The sequence below is a fragment of the Ipomoea nil genome, unplaced genomic scaffold (genome assembly GCF_001879475.1).
Source record: "Ipomoea nil cultivar Tokyo-kokei standard unplaced genomic scaffold, Asagao_1.1 scaffold0688, whole genome shotgun sequence".
In the NCBI taxonomy this organism is placed as follows: domain Eukaryota; kingdom Viridiplantae; phylum Streptophyta; class Magnoliopsida; order Solanales; family Convolvulaceae; genus Ipomoea; species Ipomoea nil.
This window is the reverse complement of record NW_017617116.1, coordinates 1-13,615: the sequence shown is the minus strand read 5'-3', so window position 1 is coordinate 13,615 and position 13,615 is coordinate 1. Positions and strand designations below refer to the sequence as shown.

General features: G+C 33.3%; 2 protein-coding genes across 2 annotated transcripts; one reads left to right on the top strand and one right to left on the bottom strand.

Annotated features, from left to right (window-relative positions):
- Window positions 1-1,109: 1,109 nt before the first annotated feature.
- LOC109176044 (70 kDa peptidyl-prolyl isomerase-like) lies at window positions 1,110-7,288 on the top strand. Its single transcript, XM_019325457.1, has 13 exons — window positions 1,110-1,485; window positions 1,913-1,999; window positions 4,156-4,416; window positions 4,514-4,588; window positions 4,668-4,748; window positions 4,822-5,016; window positions 5,102-5,188; window positions 5,295-5,470; window positions 5,594-5,719; window positions 5,858-6,132; window positions 6,462-6,576; window positions 6,666-6,699; window positions 7,017-7,288. Exons 1-13 carry the CDS (start codon window positions 1,293-1,295, stop codon window positions 7,163-7,165), a joined length of 1,854 nt encoding a protein of 617 aa, XP_019181002.1. The 5' UTR covers window positions 1,110-1,292; the 3' UTR covers window positions 7,166-7,288.
- A 1,982-nt stretch (window positions 7,289-9,270) lies between these two features.
- Window positions 9,271-13,580, bottom strand: LOC109176045 (FGGY carbohydrate kinase domain-containing protein-like; the record flags this gene model as incomplete). The annotated part of the gene is made up of 7 exons (XM_019325458.1): window positions 9,271-9,663; window positions 10,265-10,392; window positions 10,869-10,941; window positions 12,184-12,340; window positions 12,417-12,537; window positions 12,685-12,804; window positions 13,445-13,580. Coding segments are annotated over 7 exons (858 nt in total), but the record flags the coding sequence as incomplete, so codon positions are not given.
- Window positions 13,581-13,615: the final 35 nt, after the last annotated feature.

The following is a 13,615-nucleotide window of genomic DNA, read 5'->3' as shown; positions in this document are numbered from 1 at the left end:
CCCAAAATAAAAAAGTATTTCATTTTTGTCTAGTGCCTTCAAAAATGGGGAAAAAGATTGTAATATGACAAAAATTGCATGCATTTACAAAAATAGGATCAATTTAAAAACTGGACAAAAGTGAGAAAAAGACGTTTGAGACATGCGTTTTTGACGCTAAAGGCATGTCCCAAACGTCTTTTTCTCTCTTTTACCCAACTTTTTAAATTGGTCTTATTTTTATCAATCTATTCAATTTTTGTCATATTACAGTCTTTTCCCCTAAAATGGCCTATTTCCATCCATGCCCCTCAGTCAATAACCCTGACACTAACTTGGGTCCATTTAGAAAGCAATAAAATAACTTCTAGAAAATGCTTTTTGAAAAATAACTCATTTTTCAGAAAACATTTTTCTTTCATGTGTTTGGCTGCACAATAGAAAACTCTCTTTATGTGTTTGGTTCATTTTCCAAAAAATAACAAAAAAATGAGCAAAATTATATACTTTAATATTTTAATTGTTATAATGCGAAGAAAATTTTATCTTTTCAAATCTTTAACATACAATAGATGTGACTTCATGTATAACTCCAAACAATAAATTTATTTAAAAAAAAATTAAATAACATTGGACTGGTTTCCTTGCCGGAAACCAGATTGGTCAAGGAAACCAATTTGATTTCCGATTCTCCAATTCAGAAACCCAGATTTTTGATTTCTATGTCGGAAACCAATTTGGTTTTCGACTTGGAAACCATATTCTGGATTTCCAAATTGGAAACAGACTTGGAAATCCAGAATCTGCGTTTCCAAGTTAGAAACCAACGACTTGGAAATTCAGATTTGGGTGTTTCTAAGTCAGAAATCATTTTTCGTAGTCGAGAAGCGAAGAAGAAGGCCTGAAAAAACGAAAAATGACTTTCCAAAAACAAGGAGCAGCCATTTTCTGAAAGAATAGAATTATTTTTTATTAATCAAAATTGATTTTTCTTTCACTTTTCATTTTTCTACCTAGCCAAACCCAAAAAACATTTCTAAAAATTATTTTTTCTGGGGACACTTTCGCCCTAGGCCTACTTGTCCGAACCAATTAGCAAATAGCATCCCACAAAATGAACGTTTCTTTCTCAATTCTCATCCTTAGAACTTTCTAGGCCATTTTCCACTCTCAGTTTCTGACTTTCTGTCACTCTATGCTCATGGAACACTCTAGACAGTTGACCCATTGACCCATTTCGCTTCCTCTCTCTCCGGTATATGAATGCTTATCTCCATCTCCTCTCGTGATTCTACTGCGTTCAGAGATCGGTCATGGATGACGATTTCGACTTCCCGATGTCCAGCGACGACGTTGCCGATGACATGGCCGCGGATGATGTTCCGGACGACAACCCAATTCTCAAGGTTGGGGAGGAGAAGCCGCTTGGGAAGACTGGGATCAAGAAGAAGCTTCTCAGGGAAGGTGAAGGTTGGGAGAATCCTAACGTTGGAGACGAAGTAGAAGGTATTACCTTCGCAATTTCATGCTCTTATGAATTCTAGTGCGTCTTGTGTTGCCTTTTGGTTCGAATTTGTCGCTGGTATAAGAAATTACGTAGTGCATTGTTCGTTGGATCATTAAGAGTTCGATGGTCAGCCATTTATCAAGTTTTGCCGTGTTGATTCGGTAGATTGCCGGTTTTTATCCTCATTCTGTCTCTGAGGCTAAGATTACGGGTGATGATTATTTGATTTCTTCACTGAATAGTTGTATTGTTAACAATTCGGTAGAAAAAGATACAATGTACAACCATCTGGTTTGCTGTATTTTAGTGTTGGCATTCGTACCAAATTTAACTGCTTCAATAGTTACATCTGTTTTGCTGTTTCTACACTTAATGTTACAATGTCAATTGTGTGTAATTGTTGATGAATTATTGCTTGGGTTGCAGTTCATTATGTGGGAAGGTTGCTTGATGGAACACAGTTCGATTCGAGCCTTGACAGGGGCACCCCATTCAAGTTTAAACTTGGTGAAGGTAGTGCTTCATTACATTCAGGCTTGCTTGTTTAATAGAGACTTTTCTCTTCTGGAAAATGAATGGATCTATTTGTTAGGTGTTGTTGCTTTTGGGTCTTTTGGAGATTATGGTTGAAGTAGGGTTAATATTATTAGATTCTTTTTTATTGACTTTAGATGTTCCTTTTTCTGAAAATTCTGTTTTTAAAAATGGATTATTGTAAATACTTGTTTATGGTGATTTGGTGCTTTTCTTATGGCTTTTCAAACTTATAGTTGAATAGTTGTTAGCAACAATTTCTCTCCTTTGACATATGATTACAACATTTAGATTATTTTAAGCTGGAACTAAAACAAATCGTCCAGATGGGAAGTAATAATTGCATATGATTGAGATCCTTCTCATCAAATCTCTACCTGATACTTTTGGTTCACAATTTGATAATTTTGTTGTGCCACTGTTGATAATTTATTCCATTTTGGTTGAATGGGGTGTGGTTTCTGAACTTCAGTTTTAACAATCCTCTAATTATGACCTAAGAAGCCATATTCAGCTTTAGTTTTTCAACCTAATTGGTCATGCAATTTGGTTATGGAAAATCCCCTCAGTTGGTATTTTCTAAGTGACATAAGTTTGAATAATAGATTCCTTATGTACTAACATACTGTCATAATTATGACCTAAGAAGACATATTCAGCTTTAGTTTTTCAACCTAATTGGTAGTGCAATTTGGTTGTGGAAAATCCCCTCATTGGATATTTTCTAAGTGACATTAGTTTGAATAATGGATTCCTTATGTACTAACATACTGTCATAATTCTCATGTGAGAAACATGTAATAGAGTCCTCTACTAGACTGCTAGTCTACTGTAACATTGTCCAAAACATTTATACACCAAGTGGCTTTATTAACTATAGAAGAAAGAATATGATACTTTAAAGCAGTTACATCGCAAATGCTTAATTGTGGTGACTGTAATGTTAATTTTGGCTCCTATTCACTAACATCTAGTGCATTTGGGGCTAATTCATTTTGCTAGTGACTTGATACACTGTAGGAATTCTGTTGGTAGGTTCTTTAACCATCACGATTAATTGCAATGCATTTGTGTCTTTTGTTCCAGTTGGTGTCAGTGATGTAAATAAAACTTGGGCCCGTAATAACTTACAGAAAACTCATTTTGTTTTGCCCTTTCTCATTTCTTTCTGTTTCGTATTTTTCTTTCTTTTCCAAAGGGAGAGAGGTGGTTAATGGTACTGGAGATCTTGCTATGATAATACACTATAGAATTATCAAAAAATATAAATGGTTTGGTTCTGATAAATCAATAATTTTTAGAAAGCTAGTCTTATCATGGTACTTTGGATCCCGGGATTCATTGAACACGGGGTTACATGTGAAAGCAGTTTTGCACTTTTGCCTCAACAAATACTACAGTTCTAATCCAGAATAATATCTTTAAAGGTGTATTCTCTAACATTTGTTGCTATAAACCATCCTTGGTGTTTGTTTTCTGGTAAAGGGTACTTTGAATTAGGTGCTTTCTGAAGTCCTGAAACTCTGAAAGTGATGACTGTGATATAGAGTTTAGTCGTTTTTACTAAACATCTAGAGCATTTGGATATTGGGGTATAAAAAGAGCATGATCAAAGCCAGGCCTTTTTATTCATTTTACTATTGCCTTGACATCTCTTAAGAATTTTGTTGGTAGATTCTTTAACCATCATAATTTATACTTCACAACCTTGTATCTTTGGTTCCAGTTAATTGCTGCAGTGTCGAATAAAACTTGGGCACTTAATCATGTATAGTTGAGTAATTCCTTTTTGACTTTTTTTTTTCTTCTTCTATTTCTATGTTCTTCCTCTTTTCTATTGTTTTCTATTTCCTTCCTTTTTAGAGGGGACACAGGTTATGAATGGTCGAGATCTTACAGTTGACAAAAACACTATGAAATTCATAAAAATGGGGGAAAAAAAATAATGTGATTCTGGTAAAGTGAAAATATCTAGAAATCTAGATGTTTGGCCTTCATCAAAATATCAAATGCGCAGTTCTACACTAGAGTTAGCCGTTAGGTTTTTATAGGTGCTACTATCTTTAACTTAGATATTTGTTGAAAGAGTAAAGATTTTTGGTTTAGTAATATCACTATTGATTTACCTGTTACAGGCCATGTAATTAAAGGATGGGATGAAGGCATCAAGACAATGAAGAAAGTAGAGAAAGCTCTCTTGACCATACCCCCAGAGCTTGCCTATGGTGAGTCCGGGTCGCCTCCAGATATACCTCCCAATGCCACTCTGCAGTTTGAAGTGGAGTTGCTCTCTTGGATTAGTGTTAAGGACATATGCAAGGATGGTGGGATATTTAAAAAGATCCTTACTAAAGGAGAGGGGTGGCAAAATCCCAAAGATATTGATGAAGTGTTTGGTGTGTATATCATCTATTGTCTAACTTCTGTTACGCTTGATTTATTTTGGGAGCTAAATCTATTAATCTTCTGTCATATGCATTTATTTATTTGTAGTCAAATATGAGGCACTGCTTGAAGATGGGGCATTTGTCTCAAAATCTGATGGAGTAGAATTCACTGTTAAAGATGGTATGCACATCTTTCCTCTTTTGAATTACGATCATTAACATTTTTTAAAGTTATGCATAACATGCAAACTATTGTGCAGGCTATTTTTGCCCTGCTTTGGCAAAAGCTGTTAAAACAATGAAGAAGGGAGAAAAAGTCCTGTTGACTGTAAAGCCTCAATGTAACTCAGTTTCTCATCACTCTACATATTTATAATTGCTTCCACTTTGTTGCTCACCATTTTATTTTGGTAGATGCATTTAGAGAAATGGGCAGGCAAGCCACTGCTGAGGAGAATGGTGTGCCACCAAATGCTTCCCTTAAAATAAATCTAGAATTGATCTCTTGGAAAATTGTTTCTGAAGTGACAAAAGACAAGAAAGTAATAAAAAAAATTCTGAAGGAAGGAGAACGGTATGAACATCCTAATGATTGTGCAGTCGTAAAAGGTAAACTGTTCATGGTAAACAACAGATATGGCAAGCAAGCTAATTGGTCAGCTATTTAAATGAACTTGTCTTACAATTGTGCTAGTGAAACTGACGGGGAAGTTGCAAGATGGAACTATTTTTGTTAAAAAGGGGAGCGATGAGGAACCATTTGAATTCAAAGTTGATGAAGGTAATGATTGACATATCACTGAAGAGTGCAACATAGTGAGAAGCCATTTCTATTCTTTTGTTTGTTTGTTTGGAGAAAGTTGTGACTTGGTTTCATATTTGTCTAGACCAAGTTATTGATGGACTTGACAAAGCTGTAAAAACAATGAAGAATGGAGAAATTGCACTTATAACCATTCAACCAGAATATGCATTTGGTCAGTCTGATTCTCCACAAGAGTTGGCCACAGTTCCTGGTAATTCAATAGTGTACTATGAGATTGAGATGGTGTCATTTGTAAAGGTTAGTGAAAATAATTTCCTTCTATTTAGGTCATTTAAAGATAAATTTCAGTATGTCACTGGACCTATACTTGCATTAAAATTTGTCGTCTTTTATTTATTTATTTATTTTTTCTTGCTGCAGGATAAGGATTCTTGGGACATGAGCAATACTCAGGAGAAAATTGAAGCTGCTAGAATGAAAAAGGAACAAGGAAATTCATGGTTTAAGGCTGGAAAATATGAGAGAGCATCCAAAAGATATGAGAAGGTATGATTAAGATTGGAAGCATCTTTAAACTCTAGTTATGCCATAATTTCTTAAGGTTAATTTTAGCATGGTTGCCATGTCATTTATCATCATAATGACATTATCATGTAATGCCATTGCTCAATATTTTCTGCTCAGGCTGCAAGTTTCATTGAATATGATTCTTCATTCAATGATGAAGAGAAACAACAAACTAAGGTGCTGAAAGTCGCTTGTAAACTGAACAATGCCGCATGTAAGCTAAAGCTAAAAGACTATGAAAATGCTATGACACTTTGTACTGAAGTCTTAGAGATCGACCCTAGAAATGTGAAAGCCCTGTACAGAAGGGCCCAAGCATACATGCACCTTGTTGAATTGGATTTGGCAGAACTTGATATTAAGAAGGCACTAGAAATTGATCCAGATAACAGGTATGTAACTCTTATCATATTCTTGCTACTATGTTGCAAATTTAGAACCTTAACCTTTCAGGAGAAATATTTTTCCTCAGACTTGTGTGGTATGGATCACCTTAACATGGATTTAAATAAGTAGCCTGAAATGGAATATGTTATTTTTAGTCTGGGTGCATATCTGTTTTTCTTCTTCAAATCGTGCATATTTCTTGATCTATGAATATTTTTTTTGGTAAAACTTGATCTATGAATATGAAGTATAGACCACAGGTGCAAATTTCTGGGTTGTCAGTATTGCAATGCATACACTGACTTTCATACTGGCAATATATGGATGATACCAGGGATGTCAAATTAGAGTATAAAGTCTTGAAAGATAAAATTAAGGAATATGACAAGAAGGATGCACAGTTCTATGGCAACATTATTGCAAAGATGAGCAAATTGGAGGAAGGAGAAGTAAGTTGACCAAGTCATGAGTTTTCAGTTGTGTTCTAGTTAGACAATGCTCTGGAATGAGATTCTGATTAGTTTGTGTTGAATTACAGAGTGCAACTGGAAATGCAGATGGATCTCCAAAAGGTACACTTCACTCCTTAATTTTCCTGCCTCTACATCTTTTGTGTCCATAAATTTTGCAATCCGTTCGTCTTCTTTTAGTCTTTATGAGTGTGCCATTACTGGTAATATTTGTAAATAAGAAAAGCATCTGTAGCGAGTGTGAAGTTTAAAAAGTTCTCCAAAATTTGCATTTTGTATGACAACATGATTGTACATAGTTTTTCGGGAAGAAAAAGAATACAGTTAGGGAGAAATAGACAAGTCAAACTGATTATATAGCAACATCATTGTGTTATTCTCCATGTCATTAACTAATTTGAAATGGTTCTATCTTAAAGGAACCTTCAAATCTAGAGCATTATCCAGTGTTCAGGGGAAGGCAAGGTCTTGCTGGGATGGCTTAGTATCGGCCATTAGGGCGGGCCTCAGGCGCTTTTCTACCCAAGCAGCTGCAACTGGGGTATCTGAATCTCGCAAGAACAAATAGAATTGCGTGCAGAACTGACTAGAAGTGTAAGTTCCATGGATTTTTAAGATCAACCCTTACTGAGTTTGGTGTAAAGATTGCCAGACTTTGATGATAATAAAAATTCCTTGTTTTTGGTGTAAAGATAAATAGAGCAGTGAATACGAAACAGTACAATGTTAATTGTCCAAAATTTGCAACTGAGTGCAAGATTAACAAACGAGTGCTGATAAATGAAAACAGTTATTTCCTTGGGAATTAAACAAGCTATGAAATAGTGTGAATTCTGCAGTTTTCTGCTCAAGTGGAAATCTCAACAACAATATTTTCCTATTCTAGTAGAGTTGTTAAAATTGAATGTTTAGTAGTGAGAGAGAAAAAGAGAATGTGCAGGTCAAATTGAAGGATGTGTCTCAACTAAAAATTTAAGTAGTTGGATTGAATATTTATTATCTACTAAATTATAAATAAATTATTTATTTTGAACTCTGATCCTAAACGATGTAGTTTTGAATTTTAATTTTGACGGTTTGTTGTTCAATTTACGTTATAGGCTTTTTTTTTTTTTTTTTTTTTTTTTTTTTTTTTTTTTTTTTTAACTATAAAGCATGTGTATGTGTCTTGTGTTATACATTTTGGTGTCTCATGTTATGCAATTTTGTACCTTAAGCGCTTGGATTCTGTACATAAAATAAAGTAAATATAACATGCGTTTTTTGTGTCTTTGTGCTGTGTTTTTGTGTCTTGTGTAATGCATTTTTGTGTCTTATGTTATGGAATTCTGGACCTTAAGAATAGATTATATACCTGAACTAAAATAAATATAAAACATGTGTATTTTGTGTTTTGCGTTTCTGTGTCTCTTAAGAGTATGAATTCTGTATTTGAAATAGATTAGTAGTTGTGTAACTCACAACATATTGTGTCTTATTTTACGAATTTGTCTTGTATTATGAAATTATTATGTGCTTATAGGACATGTATTATCTACATAAATCAAATTTGAGAATAAGCAAATACTCACTCCGTCCCATTTTATGTGTAACCGAGACTTGACTGAAATTATTTTTAATCTAAATTTTCATAATATTAAGTTTTGTATTAATATATAAAATTCATATATTTAGAAATTACACTAAAATTACTATTAAATACAAAAAATAAAATTCAAAAATAAGTAAAAAAAATACTAAAGAAAATAAATAAAGAAGAAAGAGTTGGTTTGACTAATAAATAGTAAGTAAAACAGATAAAATTAGACGGAGGGAGTATATAACATGTGTATGTGTATTGTGTTGTGAGTTTTTGTGTCTTATTATTATTAATATTAATAATAATAATAATAATAATAATAATAATAATAATAATAATAATAATATTATTATTATTATTATTATTATTATTATTATTATATAAGAATTAGTTAATTAGTTAACAAGAGCAAAGTTGAAATAATTCAAGGTAATATAATATGTATAAGATTACCTAAGAAAATGAGGGTAATCACATTACAGTCACATCAGCTTTATGATAATTTAACATTACTAGGTAATCTCATTATTTAAACCAAACAAGGTAATATAACATTATCAAATTCAGATTATCTAGGCAATCTAAGATTACTTGAACAAAACACCCCCTAAGAGCATTGATTATGTTCTTAGAATAAATTAAAATGTGTTGAAACATGAGAAACGAAAAACTACAAAATTGGTTAAAACTTAAAATATCATCGTGTTTGATCTAAGGTCCACAATGCCATGTGATCCTAGTCAACAATATAAATTGCCATCTTTATTTTCTTGTACCTTTACACTTCGATGGTTTGTACTTTATTATTAGCTATAAATATCCAACTCTTAAATATTGTAAGAGACATTTAACTAACCAATATATTGAGATCAAAATTTCCCTCAAATAAATTAGCAATCAAGGCAAGTCCCCACTGAAAAGATGGATACCTTTGTTTGATTTTCTTGTGTATGGCTTCATTATCTTGTTCAATTTGCCTGGAATGACTGGTCGAGGACCAAATTGAAACTAAAAGTAATAATTAACGACTATTAAAAGCTTTTATGTCAAAAAATAAAACAATAACTCTTAGTACCGCAGCTGAAACTGAAATATACTGTAAATGTGCAGTTCTAACATTTTAGTAGGTTGTGAAGTTAACATTCATCAAAGACTTTAGTTGTAAACTGAAACAAGTAAACCAAAAATTGATTGGTATCTATATAGTATGCCAGACTGATTGATTGCATTATGTACACCACTAGCATTAAAAAAAAAAAATGATAAATGCACATGTTCTCTGGCAGCTATAATGGACACATCACTTGTTCATTTCCAATGCCATGAACACATTTTTCTACAATGGCATAACAAGCATCTTAAGTTCATGCCAAAGCCTCCCTCATAATTGAACGATGGCCAAGCCGCTGCTCATAAAGTTGCCGGAAGATGCGATATTTGGCGTCATGGTATTTCTTCACTTTGGGGTCTTTTGATGGGTAAAAAACCTGCTACCACAAAAATAGAAAACCATCCACGAAAATGAAGTAGACAAGGGATATAGAAAGCACAAAAGGGCAGCAAAAGCAGATCCTAACTAGGCTCAGATTACATAATAATAATAATAATAATAATAATAATAATAATAATAATAATAATAACTTTATTATTATTTCATAAAATACTTAAAATAGCAGGGATCATATCTTGTTTATCCTTAAAATCATCCACTCCTCAGAAATGCACCATAATAAAAGTGGTAGTAGTCATCAACAAAAATCATTCCAGTTCATAGCTTGCTTTACCAATCATATCAAAAGCCAAAATCATACCAACTTTTTTTAACCCACAAAAAACAATCACCACCGTGGAATAAGGACACCGTACTGAATTTTATTATTAAAAAATAAGACTACAATGTTAGAGATTATCTGAAGGGGAAAAAAAAAATTATCCAAGTTTTGATTGCAATTTTTTGGGGTTGCCTTGAAGACAAATATATAAATGAAAGTTGGCAAAATTAAATGAAAAATAAATCAGAAGAGCAGGTGTGGAAGATTTTATAGCCATAGCTAGCTGAACAACAAGTTACTCTATGGCTGTACATACCTCACCAGCTGCATTCAAAGCCTTCATGGCCTCTCGAACAGTAGCATATTTCTTTGATGCAACAGCACCAAGAATAGCAGCTCCCAACAGCACCGACTCATTCTCACGTGGAAGGATTATAGGGTAACCTATTCAAATCAGCAAGTGGAAGTTGTTCTACCAAAATCTGACAATTTTTTAATTGAAATTTTATGCCACCCCCTTACCCTTACATGGTTCAACTTGAATGAAAATTATATGCAAGTGATGCAACCATATCCAAAATCATTTAAAACTAACTACAATACATTCCTAGGAGGTTTCTAGACCACTTCCATGCATGGCCAATAAGAAAAATGCCGGAAGTGCATAGCATACTAAGTCAAGAATTAAATGCAGGTAGGAACTAGGACATAATGTTTCAGTTCTATATATGGAATATCGATGTACTGAAATGACGAACCATCTAAAGATATACACAAGCATCTAAATGTCAAGCATAACTTTCAATACAGCATGCAGTAGAATAACCACCCTTCAAAATTCATAGTTTCTATACCAGTTAATTCATTTGGCTTACAAAGTAACAAAAAAGAGAGACAAAGACAGAGTAAGAGAAAGAGACCAATGATATCTGAATGCTCTTGAATGAACAAGGGATTCTTAGCAAGACCACCGCAAGCAAGTAGCATGTCAATCTGGGAATAGAAGTGGAAAAAGATCAATGACTAACTGGTTAAAAATTTAATTGAAGTGTTAGTTGGGTAAAAAAAATCATAATCCATAAATATGCAAACAATTGAAGTGAAAGTGGGCATTAGCACCAAACAATGTTATATTCATACACGCCTACATGGCCTATTGCAAAACTCCCCACAGCCACCCAGAAAAATCCTCTTAAACCAAAACAAGATCAGAGGTCTTTCATGTGGTAAACTAATGATTTAATAGAGACACCTTCGGCAACATATTGATACACTACTAGCCATAGAAAATACTTCCTATCAAGAATAATGAGATCATGACTCATGAGGAAGAAGAGGAAATAGAAGATGTGTGGTTAGGCTTTACTTAGAAGGTCACTACTATTTGTGCAACTCTTTACCAAATTGTATTTGTTTCTTTCATTTTTTTTTTATTTGGGTACAACTGAAGTGGACTATTTTTTTTAATGCTTTTCTCAACAAAAAGGTGAGGAAGAAGAAGAGAGCACTTTGAAGCACCAAAAGATCAGACCCCTACTTCCAATTGCGTTGCAGTATTGATTTGATGCTCTCAACATCCAAAAAGCGAAATTCTGACCATCTCAAAGTTCTCTCAACACAATTGATCATTACATGGAAGTGAACCATGTTGCCAGCAATGTAAGGCTGGTTAATGTCACCCACACATACGTACTAAAGTTTCAATTCCATTTTCCAATAGCTTCCAAGTTAAGATATTACTTCTATCTATCCCATTTTATGTCTTGTTCAGATAACAAAACTTAACTCAAAGCTATTTATAATTTTATTTTTTCTAATATTTAATTCATATATTTAAAACTACATTAAAAGTTTTATAAAACACAAAAGGACAAATTTGAAAATTAAAAAAAATTGTTAAAAGAAAATAAATGAAGAAAAAAGAGTTGTTTTGACAAATGAATGAATAGTAAATATGACAGATAAAATGAGATAAAGGAAGTATGCTCTACATACAAAAGACACTGAAATAAGGTCCAAGTTAGAATGCATTATTCCCAACAATCTCATATTATAAATTCATTAAGAAAAACAAGATAATAATTTGAAAAACAATAACTGATGTACTCAAAGTGATAATTGCATCATATTTTACATCAAATTTGCAGTTTTGCACCTATAAAAAAATATTATGATAATTTACACAGTGATTCTACCGAATCTACCAACAAAAAGATAGAAATAAAGTATCCTTACTTTATGGCCATTGGCATTGCAGTGCTCTACAATATGACGGGTACCATATGCAATACCCTGTACTGTGGCAAGGTAGAGAAGAGCCAGCTGTTTTTCACTAGTGTCGAGAGTCAGCCCAGAAACTATACCTTTTGACTTAGGGTCTGCAATGGGAGACCTGAACTATGAAGTTAGCACAGATTTCAGATACATGATAAAGGCATTTTTTGAGATCATTCAAGCTTTTGTATTACCTGTTGCCATGGAAATCCGGGAGAACATGTATATCATCGGTCAATGCAGCAATATATGGGGATCTCAGATCATTTTTCATAGATTCTAGCATGTTATTCATCAATTCAAACACTGAAATTCCTGTGAATGGATCAATAAATGACACAAGGCTAGCATATCAAACATTATGTAGAACATGGTTGTCCAAAAGGAAGTATAATTAAAGAAAATGACATTGAATGGAATAGATGTTGATCATGAAAGTTAAATATACTTCGAAATATTTACTTTGAGATGCAGCAAGGTTAGCGAGATGCGGAGATGCCAAATGATTTTCAATCACATGATCCAGTAATGCGCCAGTGGCACTTTGACCACCCTCTGTGAGCCAGTACTCAGGGACCATTGCTAAAAAATCAGGAAGAGGTTAAAAGTGGAACTTAGCAGAGAACAGGCAAATGGCATAAAATCTCAAAGATATAAAAGGCCTATTTTCTATTTTAAACTCATTAACTTATAAAGGATTGTCACAACTGAAATTGTAATACTAAGAAAAAAGGTATCAAAAGAAAAGGAGGTTAGCAGTAAACTTTGATACAAATTAGAAATTATGGAAAAGCTATAACCAAATCCAATTATCCTAGGCAAGTTAAAAGATAGGAAAAAAGTTGATATACATCATTTACAATGTATTTTTTATTTAGAAGCCTTCCAAGGCTACAGTTCCAAAATAGAGATGAGAGGGTGAAGATCAATGTGGACTAAGTTGTTAGTGAATATTACCATTAATTGTGTCAAGAATTAGAAAGCCATGATTAAAAGATAAATGAGAAAAAGAATGTGGAAAAATCACCTTTAATAACAACAGCAACAACAATAATAACAATAAATCTACTTTATTTAATAATCCCTCTTAATGATAGAAGGTAAGCACCAAACTCCAGAAAATCCAACCTATACAAAGAGCTCTTTTTAGCCCCTGCTTCTAATAATAATCATAATAAACAAATGAAGTAGCACTAACTTTCCTTACAAGATGGAATCATACCTGACCAGTAAGGACCCCATACCCCAGGTATGAACAACTTTGTTTGAGACACAGCCATGTGGCAAGTGGAAGTGCCACATACTAGAACCATACGATGGCATATAGCTTCAGCATCAACTTCTAAACAAACATTAAACTCCTAGTAATTAAATTTAATTAATATGAGGCTAT